Source organism: Pygocentrus nattereri, chromosome 25, assembly GCF_015220715.1.
Source record: "Pygocentrus nattereri isolate fPygNat1 chromosome 25, fPygNat1.pri, whole genome shotgun sequence".
Lineage (NCBI taxonomy): Eukaryota > Metazoa > Chordata > Actinopteri > Characiformes > Serrasalmidae > Pygocentrus > Pygocentrus nattereri.
Genome location: NC_051235.1, coordinates 3,797,938 through 3,824,961, shown reverse-complemented (window position 1 = coordinate 3,824,961; position 27,024 = coordinate 3,797,938). Strand labels below are relative to the sequence as shown.

At 38.2% G+C, this 27,024-nt stretch overlaps 1 protein-coding gene across 12 annotated transcripts; it reads right to left on the bottom strand.

Moving 5' to 3' along the window:
- On the bottom strand, positions 1–27,024 carry LOC108444105. Of its 12 annotated transcripts, XR_005129670.1 has the most exons (12): positions 14,558–15,861; positions 14,428–14,464; positions 14,183–14,336; positions 13,559–13,651; positions 13,298–13,374; positions 9,840–10,014; positions 4,745–4,812; positions 2,165–2,322; positions 1,698–2,042; positions 1,289–1,414; positions 1,056–1,150; positions 1–261 (listed from the first exon to the last, which is right to left on the bottom strand). XR_005129670.1 is itself a non-coding variant. In XM_037534668.1 (6 exons), exons 2-6 carry the CDS (start codon positions 2,187–2,189, stop codon positions 169–171), a joined length of 684 nt encoding a protein of 227 aa, XP_037390565.1. In that variant the 5' UTR covers positions 2,190–2,322; positions 4,745–4,812; the 3' UTR covers positions 1–168. The 12 variants fall into 12 exon arrangements, 6 of the variants coding, with proteins under 6 accessions (XP_037390565.1, XP_017580574.1, XP_037390567.1 ...); XR_005129671.1 differs by lacking the exons at positions 9,840–10,014; positions 13,298–13,374; positions 13,559–13,651; ... (1 more) ...; positions 14,428–14,464; positions 14,558–15,861 and adding exons at positions 20,810–20,904; positions 21,029–21,154; positions 21,322–21,538; positions 21,637–21,666; positions 21,786–21,808; XR_005129672.1 differs by having other exon boundaries at positions 1,698–1,914; positions 2,013–2,042; positions 14,183–15,861.

Here is a 27,024-nt window from a genome sequence, read left to right as displayed (position 1 = left end):
TCTGGAGAACTGAAGTTTATTTCACGAGCGCAGATTCTGACAGTTTTATAGCTGGACTGATGCCAAGATTAGGCTCACCCAATAGTGAAAGGTGTGACAGACATGACCATGTAGGATAAACAAAAATAGGCAGAACAGAATGTTCTAAATACAATCTCCTTGTAGCCTTCATGGTTTCGGGGGTTGAAGTAGAGCGTAAGTGCTGTTGTCCTGACACTGCCTCACTCCTCTTGCCGATGTGAACAGCGCGATCTCTTCATACTACAAAAGTAATGAGGTGACTTGATATTAGTTTCCAAAGAGAAATGCACTCCAGTGATAACAGATCGGCAGCTAAAATGTTATGGCTTAAATTATGCTTAAAGTTGCTTTAGGTTATGATGGTAAGAACTCTACTGCATATACACTCACCAGCCACTTTATTAGGTACACCTGTTCAGTTGCTTGTTAACACAAATAGCTAATCAGCCAATCACACGGCCGCAACTCAATGCATTTAGGCATGTAGAGGTGGTCAAGACGACTTGCTGAAGTGCAGACTGAGCATCAGAACGGGGAAGAAAGGGGATTTAAGGGGCTTTGAACGTGGCGTGGTTGTTGGTGCCAGACGGGCTGGACTGAGTATTTCAGAAACTGCTGATCTGCTGGGATTTTCACGCTCAACCATCTCTAGGGTTCACAGAGAACGGTCCGAAAAAGAGGAAATGTCCAGTGAGCGGTCAGTTGTGTGGACGAAAATGCCTTGTTGATGTGAGAGGTCAGAGGAGAACGGGCAGACTGGTTCCAGATGATAGAAAGGCAACAGGAACTCAAATAACCAACCAGAATCTCTGAGGAACATTTCCAACACCTTGTTGAACGTCTGCCGTGAAGAATTAAGGCAGTTCTGAAGGCGAAGGGGGTCCAAGCTTTTACTAGCAAGGTACCTAATAAAGTGGCCAGTGAGTGTAGATTGAAATAAAGGTTGGAATAATAATTTAGTCACAGCTTCTACATACGGATCTCCTGGACACTGCTAATAACTAAGGCTTGTTTTACATGCACCGTATTCCTACCTGTGCACTGCTTAGGTCTTGATGTTGCTGTAGATCGGGGTCTGGAGGCTGTAGTTGGTCTTCTGATGATCTTTTGCAGTGGCTTGCTAGCAGAGCTAAGACATGGCAAACAATAAAATCCAGAAATACTTTTCCTGTAAAGGGCACTGTTATAAATCTAGACAGAATCTTCAAGTATTATAATCATGATCCAATGACCACATTTTACTTTTAACGTCATTACAGTCGCTCACCGATGACTGGAATGATGAAAATGCAGTTAAGCAGAGCAGACGCGAGAGTCAGACTTGGCCATGGTGTGTGTTGTGGTGGTTGTTGATTACGCTGCTTTGTTTTATTTGCAGTCTCTGAAGTATGTCCTGAAAATGGAGCAACAATTAAAAAGATCTACTTTACTGATAACATAGGTGTAAATAGAAAAAATATCAGCTGTGACTTGATTACTATAATTTAAAGTAAAGATTAAACTAAATTTAAATCTTGTAAGTGAATAAGGTCCATAGGCTGTGCTCAACATTATTGGGTGTTGATATTTTCTCTCATGAGCAACTTCACAGATCAGAAAATCAATTTTACCAAATGTCAAAATGTATCAAATTATCAAATGTAGTAACCAATAAATAGTGCTATAGAGACACTTACCAGTGCTGTTAAGCCTGAGTCCGTTACTAAAAACAATTGGTTTTCCAGTTTCAACACAGTAATAATCTCCCAGCTCGTCTTCTGTGATGCTTTGTATCAGTAAAGAGTTACTGACTTGTAATGAAAACTTCTCTTTGAAAACCGCGTTGTAATAGTGAACCCTCTCTTCACCGTCTCTAATAGAGCGTAATATCAGCTCTGGGGCGCCGCATTGTTTCTGTACATACCAAAATATCGCTGTGTTACTTTCACGATTGGCAAGAGCACACTGTACTGTTATGTTTCCTCCCATTTCAACTTGGACAAATTTCAAACCTGCAACTGCTACAAACCAGATGAGCAAACCTACAAAGAGAAAACAGTGACATAAAAATAACCTTCACATTCAAAATAGGACATAATATATACAGCTTACTCATAAAAACATAATAATAATAACAGAATTTACAAAAATAGAATATACTTACACATCTGAAGCTTTAAATTCTTCATGCTGTCACTTGAACGTTTTTCACATGGTGTCTACTTCACTGAAGGCAGTTTAACAGAGGAAGTGGGACCTGAGCTCACACTGACCACAGCTTTTTCAGCTTTGCAGAAGCGATCAAGGTCGGCTGTGTTTTCTCTGAACGAAAAATATAGTAAGTTTAATAACAAAAGCTTACAGACGTCTGGTGATAGCAATCATAAATATTTCTTAACTGATGAACTGGTGAACCGCTGCTCCTAGAATTCATGCTCTCGTTTCAATCTGTACCTCTAGTTTGCATATTATACACCAGAAATGCAGAGTACATAAAGTTATGTGCTAAGGCGCCAGGGTCAAGTGACATGCTTTGTTGATTGAAGTGTAAATTAAGACATGGACACTTTAATGCATACTTGGTGTTTATTTGCTGACTGTTTATTTGCTGACTGTAACACATTGGATAAAATACATAAATTGGGTTGTGCAAAGTTATAGTTGATTTTTTTTTTTTTCTTAATTTATTAAACTAGGCAAATAAATGGAAATTGTGCATTGAACTGTGTAGAAAAAATATCTGTTTAAATATGTATTTAAATATGTTCTCTGTAGTGGATGATGTTCACCTATTTTCACTTAAACCACATCATTTCAATGGGCTTATGCCTAAGACTGTACGCAGAAACAGCAACCAAGCCTTTAGGGTATAACTTTCAGTGCATTGTTTTAGTTTTTCCCTTAAAGATGGTGAAATTGTACTACCTTTTCATGAGTGCATCTGAGTTTGCAGACAAAACAGTCAAACCCTGAAATGTTTGATTCTGTTAAATCAGCTGATTGGTCTAACCACAGTTCTGTTAAAAGGTGGTGTGTGGTGTACTGCGTCCTATTGAGAGTTGATTCAATTCTGTATTACTTTCCATCTTTGAGAACTGAGAACTTTCTGAAAGAGCAAAATCATAATGAGCCATTTAAAACCTCACGAAACCGTATTTAGTGAGCCTACCTAGGCCCAATTCCATTTCTTCTTTTTACCCCTACCCCTTGTTTGATTGTCTCTCCCTCGCCCTTGGAACTGAGTTACATAGGGTAGTGGTTGAAATCTTGCCTACAAATAAAAACCAATAAAAAAAGACTTAATTAACAGCTATTAGCGCTGCGCTGTAGGCGACCCTGTGTCACGCATTCAGCTCGTCGAGTGAACTCCAACTCCCAGAACACCCTGGGAGATCCTGTAACTCCGGAATCAGGCTTGCGCACCCATCTGCACTCACAATCTCCAGACTTTTGATTATTGTCACCTGTGCCTCATTAGAGCAGAGCATTTTAGCCTGGCTCTGACAATCAGAGGTATTGTTTTCATTATGAAACCTAGTCCTTTCTCCTTGTTGTCTAATAGTGATTTTGACCGTTTGATTTTGTGTTTTTCGACTACGTCTGTTGCCTTTCCCTCTTTGGTACTTTTGCTGGTTACTTGGATTGTTTGTGTTAGAATTTTGGACTGACCTAGGACTACTCTTTAGCGTTTTGCCCCTTTTTTTGTTACCTTTGTTGATAAGTAGAGGAATAAATCGTCTGATCTCTTATCTGCTAGTGTCTGGATTTCTGTCAGAGCGTAACACCCTGCCAGACTGCAGTGACAGCAGAGAAGCGTAAAGTTCAGCAACCTGAGATGCCAAAATACGCAATACATTGAAAGATAAGATAATACAATAGTTATTGGAGTACTTTTTTTTTAACAAAGAAAGAAACAAGTTTTTCAGGTTTCATTTATAGCTGTCATTTTTACTAATATTGTATTTTTTGTTTTAAAAGGTACCACAGTGCTGTATGTTTTTGCTATTCTAATATCATCATGCCAAGTTATTTTTACTGTCATTCTACAAGTAGCTTTTTAGCAGATACCAGTTACAGATCAACATAAAAGGGCATAGTTCAAAGTTCCGTCAACTTAGTCATATAAAAAATAAATAAAAAACAAACATATTGGGTAAAGAAGAACACACCTGTGACTCATTCCATGTATGCTTGCAACCAGCTTTTGGTTTCTGACCTACTAGTTAAAAGCCACTACATTTAAAGCAGGTAGACCGCAGAGTCTATGCCTTTCTTGAGCCATTCGCTAACAGAGGGGTTATTTCGTTTCAAATGAGATTCTCAGACGGGTTTTTTCCGACACTCCAACCACACAGACCATAGCAGTATTGTTTGCCAATGAGCACAGGCCCAGTGAAGGCCTGAAAACATGTGGTTACCCAGAACAGACCACTGAAAACAGCACAAAGGTCGGGTAGGAACAGTAATCTGAGAACAAGCACTGAGTTTCTGATAGTGTGAGTATAACATGTTATCTATAAAAATGGACAAAAGATAATGTTAACACAACCTTAACAGACCACAACCTAAATATGAAAGTGTTTAACAAATCTTTATTTACTTCAACAAAGTAATTATTTCTGCAGTTTTTTAAATACAATTTTTAAAATAAAAATTCCCACAGAAGTACGTTCTAGTGATGTTCAGTTCCTGCAGTTGTCCACTGTTATCCTTAGAGAAAAAATTGCCTCCAGAAGCATCTTACCCACTGTACACGGCGGTGAGGTGGGGGCATACAGTAGAGTCCCCTCCCAAGCAGGTTCATCACAGCTCCTGTAATAGTGGAGATATTTTTGTATAACCAGTGCATTTCACATCATATCATCTTTCCCATGATAATGGATGACTGGGCAATTGGCCTGCATGCCACCTCATATTTGTAACCCAGTAAAACACACATGGCCATGAAGAGTATATGAAGAGTGTATGATTGGGAAAAATGTCAAAAGCATGTTTTTTACACTTCATATTTCTAAAGAAGTCCCTGTCACTCTAGCTAAAAGGTCACATTATTTAACCCTTTAAAATGCCAGAATTATTACATACTTAAGGCCAAGTTATAGTCTAGGGGTTATAAGCACTATGCAAGTGCTGTAGGCTTGCAAAGTCCTGCTCCAGCATCAAAGTGTCAGAATAGAACATCATCTGTAGTTTCTATAAAAAACTTTGCAGCTACTGAAACAGAAAACAGCTGCTACTTGGTTGCTGGATTTGTGATTTACCCAAAAAATCCAGTTAGTCTGAAAGTGCAGTGCAAGGGACAGTAAACAGTTGTGAGGGGGTGTTTGCTGCTTGGATTATATTTTAGAGGAATTACAGTCACAAGAGAAGGCAACCCGTTCTGTTTCTGAGCAGCAAAAAAATGAATAAACATAGCCACACACCGTGACATGGCAACAGTCCTGAACGTAGAACTTTGAGTTTCTATCCAACTCAGAGTGCATGACAGCGTCTGCACCCTTTCCGCTTTTAAGATTTGCTATTTTTTTTCTGCTATAACTATAAATTGACCCTTAGGACTTTAGACTTAAGTCCCACTGACTTTAGTGCAAACTGATTGAACTATTCTTAGGTTATAGAACTGTTTCAAAAACACTGCGTCCACCAGCAGACCCTGTCCATTTAAGGGGTTAATGGCAGCATGACTGCACAGACAGCCAGATAAGGTCCTGTAGAATATCATTGATACGACTGATTTTAAAAAAGGCTTGGAGAATATGACCAATTTGCATAATTTTACTAACCGCCAAAGGCCGCAGAAAATAAACTCGGACACATAAACCAATAGGTGCCAGGCTAAGTGCACAGACTCAAAATATTACCTCTTGAAGCATTCTACCCACTGCACATCCAAGCAGGACCAGCTAAAATAATGAATATTATAAAATTATATTGCAGTAAATTTTATTAGTGACATGTAAACATATTTAAAGTACAATTTAAATACTAGTATTTGGAAATATAATGTGTACTATTCTGTTTTTGATTAGCTTTGTTAGTAGTTAATTAGTAAATGTCTTTGTAGACAGGCAGTTGGTTAGCAGTTGGTCTTCTGTGGTTTTATAGCTGTTCGGTGACACCACTAGTTATATTGTGTTCAGTTCCCAGTAGACTGGGATACCTGGCCTCTCACTTTTCATTCCTACATAGCTTTTAATTACTTATGGAAGTAGGGCATTTGTAGAGGCATTCCTTGGTCAGTGTGGTAAAAATTTAATTGTGTGCCAACAGTGGCTACTATACAGTCAAGCATTGGAGAGGGGCTTGACTTCAGAGGCCTTCAGTCAACTTCGTGAAGATGAGTTAAGTGGGGTAAAGCTGTGAGGTTTATGTTGTTAAAGTTATATTAAAATACATGTAATTTGAGTCCAAATACAAGGTGCCCAAATAAACTGATATTGATGTTTAAGCTAAATTACTGGAAGAAATAGCCTAGTCAATAAGTGTAGGCAATGCGCTTCTAAAGTGTCACTTTGCATAGAATGCGTCCTCTTCTTAAAAGTTCACAGCTATCTAGAAGCCGGTATTACCTGCATAGTTGTAACTAACTTATTCTCTGAACATTTCCAGTTTGAAGTTTCTGATAGACACGCACCTGTGTGGTTTTGTGCACATTGTGTGGTCAGAGCAACAACCGACAAATTCAAAAGTAAACAAGGTACCAGTGATAGTAATCTTATCACCCATTGATAAACAGTAAGCATTATTCAAAGAGTCCAGTTTTAGGCAAAACCCCTGAAATTGGCCTTCTTACCCCAAAAGTATCTTCACGCCTGGGTCATTCTCCATTTGGAGTGGGAATTCAAGTGGATACATTTTTAAAAATCAATTTAATTTGTCCCAGAAACAAACAACCTTAAAATGTGTATTAACAACTCCACTTACCAAATATGCAAAATGGAGGGCTTAATTCCAAAAAGATTTTAATATATTTTGACATAAAATGCAAAGTTTTGGTCAATTTGTCACTGGTGTTACCCCATCTTGAAGAATTTATTTTGTCATCAATTTATTTATTTTTAATTGAAATTACAATGTGACTGAATGTGATAAAGAAATTCCATTTAACTTAACATGTTACCAAAGTATGTTTATACACAAGCACTGAAAAAAACAAAAATAAAGTGGTCTTTCTTTATACTTAAAGGCATCTTCCTATACTATTTTTTAAAAAACAATAATAAATTTTTGTCCAATAAACATGAAAATTTAACTACTGATATAAGAAACAGTGCAGAAATGAATGATTCTAACATTTCATGCAGGATACTTTTAATAAGAAAAAAATCATGAAAAAGAACAAGCATCACATGGTAACACATCTGTAACACCAGTGACTGAACAAGCAATTTCACTTAATAAACATCAATGCACTACAAAATGAGCAAAAAACATCATGTTAATACATCATGTTAGATAATTAAATCTGCTAAAATTCCCCATATATTTGCTCTCTTCAGCGAACACCAGGGCAGATGAGTGAAGGAGGTTTTACAAATGCTTCTCTAAATAGTGCCAGGTTTTTTGTCTGAACCGACCTTTTGTTCAGAGCGACTGGCTCAGGAATAAAACACACAATTTGATCATCCCCATACCAGTACTGACATCTTCCCTTGGGCTGGGCCAGAAGAATTTATTAACTCCATTTCTGTGCATACATTTTACTTTTATGTTGTGTGCCTCCACTTCAAGAATGATGCCAGGATAAGGATCTGCATCATAGTTTACTATACACCACTGGCCAATGTGCACTTTTGAGATTACTTCTGGACGGAATAAAGCAGGGGCAGACCTTTCAATGGTATGGATTCTTGTTGACTTTCACTTCTGGCAAATGTGAATTCTTGAAGGCCATAGCATGGGCAGTCAAGGACTCCATCCATCATTTTGCATACACAACTGATGTCCCTGTATTTGATGCTTTCTTGGACCACACTGATCACCTGGTGCATCCTCATCGTGCCTTTAATAGTTACAAGTGGAGGTCCGTTCACAATGCGTTGTCCCATTTTTTCCACGTCTTCTGGTGACACAAAGAACAGCTCCACTGAAGACGTCTTCTGTTTGAGCTGAAGGAACAGGGATTCAGCATCTGGAATGTCTGTACCATGGTGCACTAGACTGTCTGCAGTTCTTTTCAAGGAGCCACCAATGCCATCTGGTACACCTTTACCATGGCTGGCCTCAAAGAAATGCCAGCTTGTCTCCTTAAAGCCCATCTTAAATGGCTCAGTGGACAGCATGTAAAAGTTAGCCTTCTGCTTATACTGCGTGGCTGGCCCGTCGCTGAAAAAATGTAGTCTGGTGACACCTGGACAACGCTCCCTCAGCTGGGTAAGAATAGGTGAAAGATGAGCCCAGATGGCTGGAGGATCATGTTGGTGGCTTGGCAAGATGGAGCAGAAAGGGATGATGGGCTGTTCCACTTTGATGTAGAGAACTCCACAAAGTGCACAGACTGAATCTCTTGTGAGTATTTGCAGTTGTAATTCTCGCTAAAGTCGACATGGATTAAAGCGTCAGTTTCTTGCAAATTCTCTTTCACCTGCGATATGTTCCATATTGCCATCTGATGTTGAAGAGGTGTCGTCTGAAATGAGCAAGCCTCTCCTGGAACTGTGTCACCAGAGCATCTTCTGTGGTGACCATCTCCTTTTTAACAGAAACGGTCATTTTGTCATGGCCAGCATCTCCAATCTTTTCAAGGACCCACTGTGTTACCGAAATGCTTTCATTTGATGGACTCTTTATCATTTGAAATGTTGTCACACGGCATTCTGGACACTCTGAATATGCACACATTTTGCTCTTTGTGTCACAAACTATAGCATCTGCCATCTCATCCAGATTTTTAGTTTGTAACAAGCCTTGATTGTAAAGACTTTCTGCCACGTATTGGAGGTTTTCGTGAGTTTTACACTGACAGGTGTTCCTGTCAGCTTCAGTTGGATGCATGACCCAAAAAGGTCTTTGTCTGCAAAAGAAGGGATAGGACACTGCATCAGGACTTTCTGCCAAAAATCTCCTATGCAGATTTAGAAGGTGTCACAAAGAAGTCGTCGCTGCTTTTTAACCTTGAGTTAGGTTCAGTGTCTGGTGTGGCTCGGGGGGTTGGATTTACAGTGGCTGGTGCTGCCCTTAACTGTGCTCTATGCCTTGCCTGCCTTTCTCGCCATCTTTTTCTTTTGTGACTTTTCCCTCTCTCTGAGAGATGCCCTATTAGTTTTCTTTTATTCTGTTCAATGTCTCTCCTGTATTTCTCTTGCTTTTTTACCAGGTAAGCAGCCCTACGTTCTGGATCTGCATCTCTACGCTGCCTATACAGCCGCTGTCTCTCTGCTGCATTCTGTCTGGCCATACCTAGCTATGATAGCAAAATGACAAAATAAGCATTAACACACTTAAATACTTACCAAAATGTTTTATTTTTTAAATACAATATTGATCACACTTTCATGTTTTTCAAGTGTTGTGATCATTCATGAAATTAACATTAGTCACTGGTGTCACAACATGTCACTGGTGTTACATGAATATGACATAACACCAGTGACTGTGACACCAGTGACATTTTAGTTCAAATGGAGGATTTTGTGAAATGGCTGCCTCATTGGCAGTCAAGAGACCATGTGCAACTACTTAAAATCAATGAAATAAAAGACATATGGTGATATATTTGACAAAAAATAAATTTTTTAACAATTAAAGCACATAACACCAGTGACACAAAAGTTATGTGCTACCTGATAAACAGAATTATCATCGAATTAATAAAATAAAATGAGCAAGTATGGACTTACCTTCTCATGCCTTGAGATGCTTATTCTTTGATGACCTGTGACCCAGGGAAGCAGTTTCCATCCATCCATCCATCCATTTTCTAAGCCGCTTCTCCGTCAGGGTCGCGGGGGGATGCTGGAGCCTATCCCAGCAGTCTTCGGGCGGAGGGAAGCAGTTTAACAGAGCTAAAAATATCTATGATAAAATATAATAGAAGAGTCTTGATAACAACAGTGACCAAAATCTTTGTGACAAAAATATTTTTAAAATAAAATACATATTTCTTTAATGTAGTATTATGTTAATCATGTATATAGTAAATCTGGATCTGTTTTATGAAATCTCAAAAGTTAAACCTTTTAAAATATTTCTTTACACTAAAAATGTTTGCTCACGTGTTGAAAATTGGTTATGTGACGAGCTATTTTACATATGTAAAGCGCCTTTGAAGTATGATTTAAAAAAGGAAAATCAAAGAAATCATAAGGAAAATGTGGTTTTAATCTTAGGTTAACTGTGAAAATGTATATGCTGACTCTTGGAATTGTCCCTAATATTTTAGGCTTTTTTTTTTTAGCCCTCCAACCTTTGTGACATGGTTTCCCACTCCAAATGGAGAATGACCCGCCTACTAAGGCCAAGGTCCCTCACTGAATTCCTTTACCGCATAAGTGCCTCTGGGCAATGTAGGTAGCTCAATCTTTGCATACTAAAAAGAAATAAATAATGGAATCACTGGATATTAATTGACAGATCCTGCTTTAATACATGTACTAATAATTTTATATAGCAGCTGAAATGATGCTTATTTGATAAAGTGCTTCAATACACTGTACATTTTAACTCTGCATTTCATTTAAATTTTAACTAGACTGTATGTGGCATAGGGCGGCACGGTGGTGTGGTGGGTAGCGCCGTCGCCTCACAGCAAGGAGGGCCTGGGTTCAATTCCCCGGCCGGGCGACCAGGGTCCTCTCTGTGTGGAGTTTGCATGTTGTCTGCGTGGGTTTCCTCCGGGTTCTCCAGTTTCCTCCCAGAGTCCAAAGACATGCAGTTAGGCCAATTGGACATGCTAAATTGCCCCTAGGTGTGAGTGACTGTCTGTGTCTGTCTGTCTGCCCTGCGATGGACTGGCGACCTGTCCAGGGTGTATCCTGCCTTCCGCCCGAAGACTGCTGGGATAGGCTCCAGCACCCCCCCGCGACCCTGACGGAGAAGCGGCTTAGAAAATGGATGGATGGATGGATGGATGTGGCATAGCATGATTTTAAAGCATCCAACTTTGTCGCAGTGGCTACGTAGATGTAGATAATCAACGAGTTATTCTGATGGGAGATCTATATTAAGTACCTGTACACAACTCAGAACTTGGTGCTGCTGTAGATTGTATCCCTAAAAAATTAGAAAAATGTTTAACCTTTTGTTGTTGTTTTTTTTAATAACAAAACAATTGTTGGTGGAAGTAGATGTCTGTTACATACTTCTGTAACTTCATGCAAATGGAATAAAATTCTTATAGTTGATGTAGTTTGAGTAATAAGTCCTGGAATGGAAAAAACCCAAGATTTTAAAGTGTTTGCCAGATGTACTTAAAATTGCGTGCAGCATGATGTAAAGCCTGATGAACATTGACTCTTCATATGACTTTAGATTTGATAAGTTTGTCTATAAAGTGTCACATTCACTATAACAACCAGCTCAAGCTCCACGTGTATGATTGTGTTAAACCAAAGATCTGGTCCAATCACAATTCTATAAGAAGTGTATGTGGTCTCACTGAGTGTATTTACATGTACTTAATAAGCCAATAACTGCAGAAATTGAGATGGTCAGTAATGCAAATCAACATGTTTACCTGCTTGAGTAATCAGATAATGGGGAAACTCTGGGTCTACATGAGTCAGACAGTAATCAGATTTCTGCTTTGTAACCAGCCAATATACTCACAGAAGACGTGACGTAAACTAACGTAAAACTTCATGCTGCGGCTGTTTTTTGTTTTTTAAATATCGTGCCACTTTACCTGAAAATATGAACAGACATCATCTAAAAGATTGAAATTTAAATCCTTTATTTCGTGTTTGGTTTCAGCATCATTCCAAAAGTGTTTTGCTGCATCTTGCGGCAACACTGCTCGCTTATTTCTGGTACCGCAATCTCTTGGGTTTCTCAGTTCTTGCACATGTGCAGACTGAGAACTCTGAAAGAAATCAGAGTAAGAGTTCACATGCACTGAGAAATCTGATTACTGAGCTAAAATCCAGGATTTATCAGGATTTCTAGATCGGAGTAAGGTGTTGAATAACCATGATGACCGTTTGAATAATCGGATAACTGCAGAAATCAGATAATGGTTGGATTAGTGAGAGAATGTGAACAGTTAAAGGGCCATGTATATAAGCTGAGGTCTCTGCTAAAATGTGATCTTGCATATTTTGTTGTGATGAAGTGTAGTAGTGAGTAAAACCCCTCAAGCAAGGGAGAGTATTAACTAGAGTAGATACGTCTAAGTTTTCAGTCATCAAAGCCAATCAAATAGTTTAGTTGTAGTAAGTCAAGTCAAATAAACTGTTTAACACTGAAGACACTTTACCCATCACTCAGTCATCAGTCCAAATGCTTGATTGATTCAGACCTGTGTTATTAGACTGATTAAGGTTACTAGAAAGTAGAGACCATTGAAGTAGAGACCACTCATTTCTGGTCTCAGGACCGGTATGGAGTCCTGTAATATTTAAAGATGATCTGACAGCATTACAAGAAGCTGACAGATGTGTCCCTGTGCCTTAGTTTTGGAATTCTTGTTCCAGCTTGACATAAATGGTCTAGTCCTCCTGGGGTCAGCCATGCATTCATGGAGTGGTTAAACCATCACACTGACGAACAAGTTGCAACTATATTGGATTGCATATAATATGTTGCCATAGCTCACAAATTTCAACTTTTATGATACCCTGTCCTAAGACCTTCTAAAATTGCAAAATATAATGTTCACTTTTATAATATTGCATTAGCACATTTTGCATTTTAACACTTTACTTACTTTAAACTAGACGGCATGATCAAGGAATAATTTGCGTGCAAGGCTTGATTCTGCTGCATTATGTATAACATCAGGGTTACAACTTTCTAAATTTGTCACTGCAGCTATATAAGCACAGATAAATTAATTATTCAGATGGATATCACTGCTGTCAAAACAAAACCTCTTCTCTCCAAAATGGTAACTTTTCAGGAGAAGGAAAAAACGTACTTTATTTTTAATGTAAGTCAGTGGAACCAGATATTTTCCCAAGTCACTTTGGGTCGTTTCTTTTGCTCCATTCTTCATGAGATTTACACACAATATAAAGAACAACAGGCATTTTCAAATTATGTCAAAAACAGAAAAACCACAAAAATGGAGATGCAAGGTTTTGTTCCGACAGCAGCAATATGATAATAACTAAGGCTTGTTATAAATGTAGCAAACACGTACCTGCATGCCATTGTGATGCTGCTGTAGATTAGACTCTGGAGATTGTCGGCGTTTTGGAGATCGTTTGCAGAGCAGTGCTGGCACATGTCAAACAATAAAAAATTATCCAAATCAGTTTCTTAACACCAGTGAATTCATTATATTCAGCCAAAAAGGCACTTGCACCAATGTAGAAAGTATCTTTAAGTATCTACATAGATGAACATGTATAGAATCTGAATATTGTGCTGTGAACTGTAAGGTAATAATATAATCCCTCACCTGTGATTGCAGCAGTGAAAACACAGTTAAGCAGAGCAGATGCAAGAGTCAGACCGGGCCATGGTGTGTGAGGTGGGGGTTGGTGGCCTGAAACTTTATTCACAATAATAAACACAATTTACTGAGTTTTGTAGCATAATCACATATAATTATAAATTCCACCGTTCTTTACAAACTTCTTCATAAGTTGATCATTAGGCATAAACAAAATCATTCCAAGTGGTTTAATGCGAAATGGTTTATTGTAAAGAAATTTACTGGCAAATTTGTTTATAGTGGTGGTGACAGGAACCAGGGATCATGATGTCTGTAATGCAAATACAGCCATTTTATTAGATATCCAAAACTAATTTTTTATATATAATGCTCTAGATCTCCTTCTACCATGAATGGATCTTAAAAAGTACTTTGATGAGGACGCTTTCATAGGTATTAAACTGAAATGTCTGGTTCCTATCACCGCGACTAAAAATTATTCTGACTAGAAAAGTTTCTCTAGAAAAGAGCTTTTCTCAGTAAAACCACTCTGAATGACTTGGTTTACATGTGAACCGTTTGTACATGAGTCTTGAAACATTGGTTGAGTTCCCCTTTACAAAACAAACAGCATGCACAGTGTCTTACCAGTGATGTGAAGTCTTGCTCCATTAGTGAAAAATGGTTCTCCAGCTTTGACACAGTAATAGTCTCCCAGTTCATCTTCTTTGATGTTTTGTGCTTCAGTTTCTGTGCCATCATTGAAAGTGCGTAATATCACCACCGGGGCACTGCCATGTGTCTGCAAATACCAATATACCTTTGCTCTGCTTGTAGTATCAGCAAGATCACAGTTTACTGTTATGTTTTTTCCTAATTCAACTTGGACAAACCTCAAACCTTCAACTGATTCAAACCAAATAAGTAAACCTACAAAGAGAAAACAGAAACACACTTAAAACATCAGCTTCACAATCAAAACAGGTTCTAAAATGATTCTTACGTATGAACTTATGAACTTACGTATCTGAAGCAGTAAATTCTTCATGCTGTTTCAGAGTACACTTCTGTTCCACTGAGGTTTAAGCAACAGATAAAAGAGGAAGTGGTCTTGCATTGACCGGAGCCTTTTCGGTCTCTGCAGAAGCTTTTCAAACAAGGCTGTATCATAGACTTTATATTGATAAATATTTCTTTAGCTTGATTAATGCCTACAGCTTCTACAATTCAACCTCAGATTTCACTCTGTAACCGTACACTGTAAAAATGGGGCTATTTGTAAAACATAAAAAAATACTTCATGTGGTAACAAGCAATTAAACTGCTTTTATTCAACTCGAATAAATACTTTGAATGAAACAATCAAAAAAGCAGTTAATTTAGAGCAGGAGTCGGTAACCCAAATGTTAAGAAGAGTCCTCTGAGCAAAAATCAAACCACCTTGGGAGCCACAACATTTTGTGTAGATTTTACCATTTTGGCTGTTAATATGTCTCAGTATGTGCTAATGTACTAGTATATGCTAACAGTAGTCACTTTTCTCGCATCTCCAGCAGGAAACTTTTTTACAAGACTGAAGAAGTCGCTTTTCATTCGCCAGCTTCTTATTCGAATTTTCCTGTTCCACCTTAAATGGCACCTGAGGCACCAGAATGTAACTGCTGCACCATTTAAGGTGGAACGGGAAAATTTGAATAAGAAGCTGCCGAATGAGAAACTGACTTCAGCTTCGTGACTTTAGTGTTTGACTGTTTTTCTGTCACAAACTGCATCACACGAGGGGCAGGAGTCAAGTGCAAGTTTAATTCCTGATGCAAGGTAGGTAATAACAAGCAGGGGGTCAGAAATCAAGCAGGCCACAGAAAGCAGACAAATCCAAAGAGGGCAAATCCAAAAGAGTAGTCAAAAACAAACAAAGAGGCAAGATAAAAAAAAACCAAATCATAAACATAAACGCTCAGAATTGTGGAAAAACCAAACAAGACTTCGCAATGAGCACCTGGAAACGCAGGGTGTGTATACACAAGACGGCAGACTGCAGAGGTCAAAGGATCAAGAAATGCCTAGTATTCGGGAGACGGTGACCTCCTGTGGTGGGGAGGAGAATGGCAGGCGGCAGATGTGACATTTTCATTGCAGATTAAACATGTCAGTGCTTGTAAATGCAAATAAATCCGTTTGTCTCGAAATCATCTGTCTCTTTTAAATCTTTCTGTCTTTCTCTTAGCTAGGCAAAATTGTTATCTGTATCGCTTCATGAACTCATAAAAACTGGCTTTAAACTCAGGATCACAGATGAGCTCCTTTACTATGTTGATCTGTAGGCGTCTGTTCATAAACATAAACCAGCCCAAACTCATTTACTATAAAATGAAATGGTGTTTGTAGAAATTCAGAAAAAAGCCGCGTCAGTCTCGACTGCATATGTGGACATATTTCTATATTGAGCTCTATTTACACAAAGTTAGGTTAGTTCATCATTTATGTTGAACAGACTCTCCCAAAGTTTTACGCTGCTGCGCTGACGTTGAACCGCGTGCTGCACTGGGTCGGTCTGACCAACAGGTCAAAACCAGCTCTAAACAAAGTGACCGCTGGGCCCTGATTGGTGCTCTGGCTTTGCGCTTCTTTCGTTTTGACATGTTACGTTTTTATACACACAGAAACCAAAAGGAACGACAGATTTCTCAAAATGTAGTGCACAGCAATGTTAGGTTGCATGTAGCGGAAAGGGTGCTTAGGACAGAACGTATCAGGTATGGAACCACTCTGTCAACCACAGGGCGAGATAGCTGTGATTTTCACAAATCCCTTACATTTCTTACAAATCCCTACACAGACTGCAGAATGACATCACAGCTTCGGAGGTCTGTGTGTGAGTTTCCAAAAACCATCAGAACATGGGCAAACAGTAATTATGATTTATTACAAAACTACTGTAAGCACTGCATTAAAATACAATAAAAAAAATGTTTATAACCAAATCTAGATCAATTACTGATCAAAAAAGTTAGTGCTTTCCTCTCAACGCTGCGAGCATCACACTCAACAGTGCACATTCAGTTCTGTTGAGGAATGTCCATTATTGTAGCCTTGAACTTCACGTCCTCAGATCCCTTGAACTGTGCATTCAGACTTTTAACTGTTCTTTGACGCCTTCTACATTCTCCTACGTCCGTGTTCGGACATTTCTTTAGAAATCTCTTCAAACACAGAGGGTTTGGATCAGTCGCTTCTGTTGTTTTAGTCCAGAAACATCAGTCTAAATGTCTCAACAGCATGAAATTATGATGACTCTTGAGTTGGACTGACATAGAAGTCGCATGAATTCTGATCTGGCTGTTCAGAGTCGCACTGCCACAGATCTGATACGGATCAGATTTCAGTACCACATATGAAAGCGTCTCAAATCAGAACTGAAAATGTCAGATTCAGTCAGCCTACTGACATCTGAAAAAGTAAGCTGCTACAAAATAACCCAGTGAGCCATTTTCTTAAGTGATACTGATTTTTTTAGGTGACGTCTTCCTCTCTGAATGGATTGGGACCATCAACAAGGAAGAATGAACAGATTGATTGTGGCATCATGGACAATACTACTGCTGTCAATTCAGCAGAATGGAGTTCAATTCCTTCCCTGGACAAACACAGTGTGCTATACAAGTAAGTCCTTGCCCAAGACTTAGATTTGCCTACCTTTGTGGGAATGTGCAAAAACCTCATTAGAGTATAGCTGTCTTTCTATCCATAGGAAGAAACTCCATTTTGAACAAATATTTCCAGGAGCTTTGGTACGTTTTTAATTTACATTTTGGCATTTGGCAGACACTCTTACCCAAAATGACTTACATGTTAACCCCTTAAATAGGCAGGAAAAAGCAGTGGATCTGAGGTTTTACAACCCACTTCTATAACCTTAGAATACTTTGCATTGTTAGTCCATCCATCCATCCATCCATCCATTATCTTCCGCTTCTCCGGGGTTCGGGTCGCGGGGGCAGCATCCTAAGCAATGATGCCCAGACCTCCCTTTCCCCAGCCACCTCCAACAGCTCTCCAAGGGCGATCCCGAGGGAGGCGTCCAGGAGGCATCCTAACCAGATGCCCGAACTACCTCAGCTGGCTCCTCTCGACATGAAGAAGCAGTGGCTCTATTCCGAGTCCCTCCTGGATGACCGAAATTCTCACCCTATCTCTAAGGGAGAGTCCAGCCACCGTGCGGAGGAAACTCATTTCGGGCCGCTTGTATTCGCGATCTCGTTCTTTCGGTCATTACCCAAAGCTCGTGACCACAGGTGAGGGTGGGAACGTAGATCGACCGGTAAATCGATAGCCTTGCCTTGTGGCTCAGCTCTTTCTTTACCACTACAGACCGGTAAAGAGCCCGCATCACTGCTGACCCAGCACCAATCCGCCTGTCAATCTCCCGCTCCCTTGTACCATCACTCGTGAACAAGACCCCGAGATACTTGAACTCCTCCACTTGAGGCAAGAGCCTATCCCCGACCCAGAGAGGGCTCTCTGTTAGTCCATGTAGTAACTAAATAGTAAGTCTTGAAATGTAATAAGCCTGTGATTTTACAGCTTGTCATTTCACAGAGTTAGCCTAACATAGTATTATAAGTCTTGCCTTTCTGGTGTAGCTTGGTGAGCTTGTCCAGGGTGGGAATTTGAGTGCAAGTCTGCTGCAGAGAGGGCAGCAGTATTACCCATTATGCTTCACCACTAACTATAAAGCATTCTTGCAGTTTAACAGGAGCTGTAGAATTATTGTTTATGTTAACTCCGTGGGTGTGCAGCAATGTTTATTTTGAAATGTATAATAGATAAATGTTTGACAGACTCGTTTTAACCTTTTTGAATTGCTCATGTTTCAGAGTTCCTGTGCACCTCATAAAATGAAAACTCGTAAACGGCAGAATCCAGGTCAGTAGGCATTCTAATGGCCTCAATGCAAAACTAATGTGTATGTCAGTATCTTTTGGTCTTCACATTGTGACATGCTTATTGAACCACCGATTTCAGACATACCCTAAATTGTCACAGAGTCAAAAATACAGTCTACATTAAAAAAAAAATCCATAGACACTATGTTTTGAGAAAAATAGCAATCATAATCTTTTATATTATTGTTATAAAGATAATAACAAGGACAGTCACAACAGGCAGTATATGGCTATCAAGCAAGGAGGGCTCCAGTAGGACATTCCAGTAGATTTGTGGCACGAAGGGAACATGCCTGCCAAGTTTGAGGAAGAGAGACCTAAGAATTGATGAGTTTACCTATTTTGGAAGAGAACCTCAGTGTTACAGTGCAGCCTATAAATTGACACAGTTGTTGGTGTTTCGGCTCTGCAGTCAAGCAAAGGTGGTGTGAACTTAATCCGTGACTAGGAAATTGTTAAATTAAGTTTGCTTTTAATTCCCTTTTGTACTGGGTGAACCATATAATATCCTTTTAGACTCTTTGGACTTTAAAATTTTTTTTTAAATTATAATTTTGGCAGTCATACCTTCACAGTATCGATTAGATAAAAAGAGTTAGTAAAGAAGCATGACCATTCATAAACATATTGGAGAATTTATTGTGAAACAACTAAACATAAATAATTTACACTGTAAGTTAAAGTGTGATATTTTCACTGGTTACTCAATTTAAAAATGTGTGATTTTTTTACTATATTTATGTGGTAATTATATGGCTAACAAGCTGTTTTGGAAAAGGATCAAGTTTTAAAGAAAATATGAAAATTTTGAAAAAAAGGAAATTAATAAAACAATTTAATTAAATTTAAAGTCATCTGTGTTAGTCTGCAGAGGGCAATAAAGTGTGACAAACGTTGTAATGCAAGCTACACCAAATGGACAGCAGAGGGCAGTATAGTGCTACCACTTATGGTTCATTTGTGTGATTTCAGATCAATGATGAGGTTGATATTTAAGGGCCTGCATGGCGCCTCATGTTTATCACTGTTTATAGAGCTGAAGAGGAATGTTTAGAGCTTATTTAGCGTGCAATCATTTACTGTCAGCATGTCACCAAGACAAAGTCTTGCAGAAGGTCAGATAAGTGCATGTGTGATGATAGTAATCAGGAGGTAGAATCGGTTTTTCCAGTTTTTAATAAAAACCAAGCACAGCCGAGAACAAAACCAGACACATACACTAATACCCATAGCACCTGGATTAGTATCAGGTGGAAGCTCAGGTTGTAACTGAATGTAAAAAACAAGACTTTGCAGTGGAACAGAGTTGGAAAGGAGGTTATATATTAATATAGAAACAGTTCACAACCGATAAAAGATGTGTGAATGTGACAATCATATCAATGCTGCTGAGATTAAACCTCATATCTCCATTTTTGTTTTGTACTTTTTTACAGAATTTGAAAATGTCAGCTGCCCTTTATAATGTGCCTCAAAATGTAGTGCATAAATGTCCCACCCAATCTAGTTGGGATCTCAGAATACATGATTGTGGGCCTTGTTGTCCCTTTTCACTTACCATTGCTCTCTACACAGTATTTAACTGCTTACAGAACTAAGCTTCATTTTTAGTTGTATTTGGTGGTGTTTCATTTCAGTAGACACCCTTGTCAGTATAATCAAAAGAAAGTTTGCACAGAATTTGCTGTCAAATTCAACAGGTTAGAGGTTCTGGGAGCAAGTAGCTGTTATATTGCAAGTCTGTACAAAACGTTCTGCATTGACTTAAGTGCTGTACTAAGTAAATACTGGAGTCTTATGACTCCAGAAAAGCGTGTAGTACGGACTCGTCAATTTTAGACGTACCAGTTAACACTGCCCCCACATCACTGAACGCAGGTAGTTGTTTTCTATCAGTTATCACATTTTTATATTCATGCATATATTTTGGTCAAATTACAGTGACAAATGTGATATTATGCAGCTTTTTGTAAACTGCTTAGGGGCCCAATCCAAAGGAATTGAAATGTCAGTTGAGTGCAAATGGCAGCATGTACCAGTTCCGCACAATCCCTATATAAATTTATTGGCAACTCAAATGTTTGACTAAAATGTTGTAATTGGTCTTCTAACCCCAGCTGTGTGAAAACCTCGCTTTGACTGAAGCTCCTCGCGGCATGCCTTCATGGACTTGGGTGTTGCAGTAGTGCATAAATGCTGTTTTCCTGACACCGCCTCACTTCTCTGTCCGACGTGGGGAGATTGCTTTCAGCATACTACAAAAATAATGGGATGACTTTATATTCGTTAGCTAATAGATTGGTTTGTTTCACATGTGGCATTTTCCTACCTCTTCACGTTTCACGTCTTGATGTTGCTGTAGATCGGGGTCTGGAGGCTGTAGTCGGTCTTTTGAAGAATTTTTGCAGTGGCTTGTTAGCAGAGCTGAGACATGGCAAACAATAAAATCCAAATCGTTTTTTTAAAGCATAAACAGTAAACATATATGCATACTACTTCAGTCTTCCAATGATTGCATGCTGCTTTAATCATTAATATAATTGCTCACCGATGACTGGAATGATGAAAATGCAGTTAAGCAGAGCAGACGCGAGAGTCAGACTTGGCCATGGTGTGTGTTGTGGTGGTTGTTGATTACGCTGCTCTGTTTTATTTATAATCTCTGAAGTACGTCCTGAAAATGGAGCAACAATCAAAACCTAATATGTACTTGATGGATGATGTTAGAGTGTGAAATACAAAATACAAAATCAGCTTCTTCTTGATTATCATAATGTAAAGGTGTTTGTAAGTATCAAGTATCAATAAATAATAACAGTGGAGTGCTATAGAGACACTTACCAGTGCTGTTAAGCCTGAGTCCGTTACTAAAAACAATTGGTTTTCCAGTTTCAACACAGTAATAATCTCCCAGCTCGTCTTCTGTGATGCTTTGTATCAGTAAAGAGTTACTGACTTGTAATGAAAACTTCTCTTTGAAAACCGCGTTGTAATAGTGAACCCTCTCTTCACCGTCTCTAATAGAGCGTAATATCAGCTCTGGGGCGCCGCATTGTTTCTGTACATACCAAAATATCGCTGTGTTACTTTCACGATGGGCAAGAGCACACTGTACTGTTATGTTTCCTCCCATTTCAACTTGGACAAATTTCAAACCTGCAACTGCTACAAACCAGATGAGCAAACCTACAAAGAGAAAACAGCAACAACGATTGTAGTGCATGTACTTCTGTACTACAAATTGACTTCTACTTACATGTAAAAAGTATTTTATTACCTAAATTATTAACAAGAATGTAACTTACACATATGAAGTAAATTTTTCATGCTGTCACCTAAAAGCTTTTCACAAGAACTGACATTCTGCTGAAGGTAGAAGGGGAAGGAAGTGGGATTTGAGTTTGCATTGACCACAGCTTTTACTCTAACTCAGCAGAAGCTTATAGAAAATAATCAGACTTGAGACAGTGGTGGTGATAAAATCTCCACATTTACATGAATTCCCAGAACTTCTTCAGTAATGCCCCATCATTTCAGTTTACACATATAGTTTGCATTTGAGCATAAATATACGTACACACCAACAAGTAGTAACGTGACGTAAATAACGTTCAGTGCATCTGCTTTTACTAGATACCATCAAAATGAAACAGTTATTCACAATACTGTGTGAACTATCAGAACCATTAGAGCACATGAGCACATAGAGCACCTCTTTTACTACAGTACTCTCTGTAACTGCTGAATTTAAAACCTATTTAAAACGTGTTCACATAACCAAGTGAGAATCAAACACAAGTTGAATTGTTGTTTTTCTTTTGTGTCAAAAAGTGCCCAGTAAAGATCATATATTAGCTGCGATCTTATAGAAAGTAATAGAAACCCAAAAAATGAAATTATAGAAAGTAAAAAAAATTATAGAAAGTAAAAGAAACCCAAAAAATGATCCAACTGAACCATACTTCATCAGATCCTGATTGTTTTTAGAAAAATCACCTGCTCACAAACTATTTAACCAATTTCACTTTAAAGTGCACACGGCTAAAAAGAAAGCTGACTGAACATCTAAAATTAGTTTAAACCAGTACAGTTGCATTGTTTAGGATTTCCTTTAATCATAAATGTATCTGAGGTGTCACTGAGGTTGCACTCAAAAACAGTCCAATTTGCTTTGTATAATGCTCTTAATCCAGCTGACTGGTCTAACCAAATTTCTAGAAAAAGCGGGTGTGGTATGTGGTGTACTGCATTGTTCTGATGAGTGAGCTGAGCAGAGGACTCTGAATTCCTGATTGTCTTGCGATTCTCTGTATCATTTTAACCTGATGCTATGAGTAAAGGAGGTAAACTTGAAGCCTCACACACAAATTATACATAGTAAGCCTGCCTGCAAGTCTCAGTGAATCAAAACTCAAGCGCTATGGGTGCATGCATACTTTCTTATACTCAGGGCAGAATTGAGGGTCATAAATCACGATGTGTTTTGCTTGAAACACCACAAAAGTGTCTTACCAAGTCAGGGGGATGTTGAGGTTTGATGCTCTGGGGTTGGGGGTTATCTGTAACACCTCTTTCAGGTGTTGATCTTGATCTTGTATTTTCTTTACAACAGCACCTAGCATGATTCACACCATAAGTCTTCAAAGACTTCAGCTAGTTTAATGACAGGTGTGAATTAACCACAGAGGTTTAAACTGCCATAGATTATCTCCCATTTATATATGCTGGTGGATAAGTGCTGAAATGTTTACATTAAATCCAAAAGTCTTGATATGCTACTATTAGACAATTCAATGTGTCAAAACACAGGCTACATTTTAGTTTTTTTTCTTCAGTGTGTAAACTTCAACAGTAATTGTGCATTAAAATATTAATTTGTATGTTCTCTATAGTGTTTTATGTGTTTTCACATTGAAAATCAACAAAACATCATTTGACTTTATTGATCCTTAATGAATGTCTGAATGCTACAGTACCAAAGAGCATAGAACTGATGAATACATAAATTATGTATATTACACATTTACACATTCACACAGTGCAAACACAGGAGTGCACACACAACACAAAGTGCAAAAGGCCACTGAAATGATTGAGTGGTTATTTTTGTAGAAAGTGTGTCATACAGTGCCATGTACACCTGCTTATGTGCCAAACCACAAAGGCAAATGTATATATAAGATAACAAGTCCACACAGTTTAAGGCAGGAGTGTGATGATTTATACATGCAGTACCTTCCATTACACGTTAACTACATTAGCAATTAGGCAATTTCAGACACTTCTGTTTGTGGTTTGATGACACCGGAAGCTTGTCTGGCATGCTTGTTTTACTGAACCCATGATGCAACCAACTCCTGCAGTTGTCCTCTGTGGTTTAAAAAGAAGCCTGAACTTGGAGGGTAGCGTCCTCTTGCAAGCAGGTTCATCACAGCTCCTGTAATATTGGAGATATTTTCAGCAGTGAAAATTATAACTTTCTCCACTCTCTTTGCCATGATAATAGACGACTACGGGTGATTGGCCTGCATGTGACCTCATATATATATCCCAGTGAAACAGAAAGGCATTGATGACTATAAAAAGTTTCTAAAGACTGAGAAATATAAATGAGAAGCATTTTAAATGTCAGATGCATGTTTTTTACCATTCATATTATTTCCTAATAATTGTCCCAGTTAGGGTTAATCTATCTAAAGGGTCACAACATTTAGTGGTAGCATGACTGCATGGACATCCAGAAGCCCTGTGGAACCGTGTAGAAACTTTCTTGGCCCAGAGTACAGGAAGGCACATGGTTTCAGGATGAATCCCCCCTTGTGTATTCTTGGATTTCAAGATACTTTGTTTATCCTCTCATCCATTCAGTTTCACTTGACACATGCATTTTGTTTTTGAATTTGTCAAAACTGAATGCAGATTTAGAAAATGTGTTGAATTTGGTCAAAATCCATCTCTGACATCTAAACGTGGCTGAGATAAGTGGATCACTTTTCTCTGAAAATGTGTGTCACCCTCACCAACTGCACACCCAAACCAATCTGTTGTTTTCTAGAAAATGCCGAATCAAGCAAACTGACAATTAATTTACAATTAAATTAAGATTTTTTAATTAGCCAAATCATCAGTTGCATGTAAACTATCAACAACACATAAACTTATTCAAATTATATTTTAAAATTTGTATCACAATTTGAAATTTTTGATACTGGTCTTGTAGTTCTGTGTCTAAATTACAGCATGTACAGTAGCATACAGTACTCTTATCACCTGTTGGTAAACAGTACATCAAACATGACTTGTTCAGCTAGTCAAGTGGTTAGGCAAAATCAACAAAGTAGTCCTTCTGACCCCAAAAGTGTTAAATTACCTGCCAAAGCTGATGTCCCTCACTGAACGCCTTCACAGTTGCACTAGAGCATAGGTACTACAATACAGGTATTGTCCTGACACACCTTCACTCCTCTGGCCGATGCATATAGATCAACTGTGTCATACTGAAAAAAATATTGAGATGGGAAAATAATAGGATGAGCTGACAAATCCTTCTTCAATAAATATGCAGTCTAATGATGGTATTTAACAACTAAAATGATCCTCAACACTGTATATGTTAACACTAAATTTTGTTTCAATTTTAAAACTAGACTGCATGACTGAGGGCTAACAGCCTGAGTAGCATGATTTTAAAGTATCCAACATTGTCCCCAAAACAGCTGCATCACAGATAATCAACAAGTTATTCTGATGGACATTAAAAATAACTACCTGCGTACGTATCTGGTCTTGAGGCTGCTGTATATTAGGCTCTGGAGATTGTAGTCGGCCTTTTGGAGATTTTTTGCAGTGGCTTGCTAGCAGAGCTAATAAACAGCAAACAGTATTTGTTATTAGTTTGTCTGTAAGTAAACTGTTTGTTACAAAAGGTAGTCTTATCAATAAAGTATATTTGAGTTTATGTGGATTAGTCACAAATAAGGCTGTTCAAAATGGTCATTTAAAACAGAAAATGGATATGATGTGCATGTTTGTGCTACAAGAATGTTTCTTTCATGACGTATTTGTAGAATCATCAGTGTTACCTCCCAGACAAGTAGTGTGATATTGAAAATATTACATTTTAAAGTTAAAGCCAGTTTGTAGTTGTTATGATTTTAAAGGTTGCAAACATTAAAAACATGCCAAATTATTTTATTTAGAATTTTATAAGACTAAATTATACATTTTAGTAGTTTACTTAATGTGGATATATAGATGGACAGTTGCACCACCTGACGATTTTAGACTTTAGGATCCATAAATGCCTAAAATTGTTATTGTATTTATGTAAAAGAGATAGGGGCACAAATATAGTACTTAAATAGTTCAAGACCTTTTCCATGATATACAAACTTACAATGATTTTTTGTTTTACAGAAGTTTGTTGAGTTGAAACAGTAGTGCCACATTTTAAAATACTTTTAAAAAAAAAACTATGAATACAGTTATTTTTATTCAATGTTCCATACATTGCAGTGCCCATAATCCAATTAAACAGGACTGTTTATGCTCTCTCTGTAATGAAACATGCAGTTAGTTGTCTTTAAGTACTTTAAGTACATATACACAGTACGCTCAGTTGTGACCTGCCTTAATTTATGATAATGATAAGTATTATCATGTTGTCCAGCCATAAATGACAGTACTGTAGAACAATGTGATATATGGCATGTAATTATTAAATTATTTAATAGGAAAATAATGGATTTCATGTGATGTCGGTGACACACAAATAGTACTGAGAACTGTTATGTAAAGAACTGTGTACTGCTTTACCTTTGATAATCACTCACCAGCAATTGCTGCAATGAAAACACAGTTAAGCAGAGCAGATGTAAGGGTCAGAATTGGCCATGGTGTGTGTTGAGACGGTTGCTGATCGTCCTGCTCCGTTTTATTTACATGCTCTGTAAAATGGAATAACACCTCAGATGTAGCATCATTCAGTAACAGCTTGATAGCAGAGTAGACAACATCTTTAAAGACACTTACTGGTGGTGTGAAGCCTCGTTCCGTCAGTGAAAAGCGGTTCTCCAGTTTTTACACAGTAATAGTCTCCCAGTTCATCTTCTGTGATGTTGTATATCAGTAAAGAGTAATTTATCAATGAAAACTTCTGTTTCAGAACCACGTTGTTGTAGAAGGGCTTAATGCGTTTGCCAGCCATTACAGTGCGTAATATCAGCACCGGGGCTCTGCACTGTATCTGCTTATACCAGTATACCTCTGTACCGCTTAAACTACTGGAAAGACCACAGTTTACTGTTATGTTTTGTCCAATTTCACCAAATTCAACTTTTACAATTTTCAGACCTTTAACAGCTTCAAGCCATATAACTAAACCTACAAAGAGAAAAAAAAATACACTCAAAACATCAGCTTTACATTCAGAATTCTGATTTTTACTACTGCTAAAAACTGACTTACACATCTGAAGCTGTAAATTCTTCATGCTGTCATCCGAAAGCTTTTCACAAGGTGTCTACTACAGTTCCACTAACACAG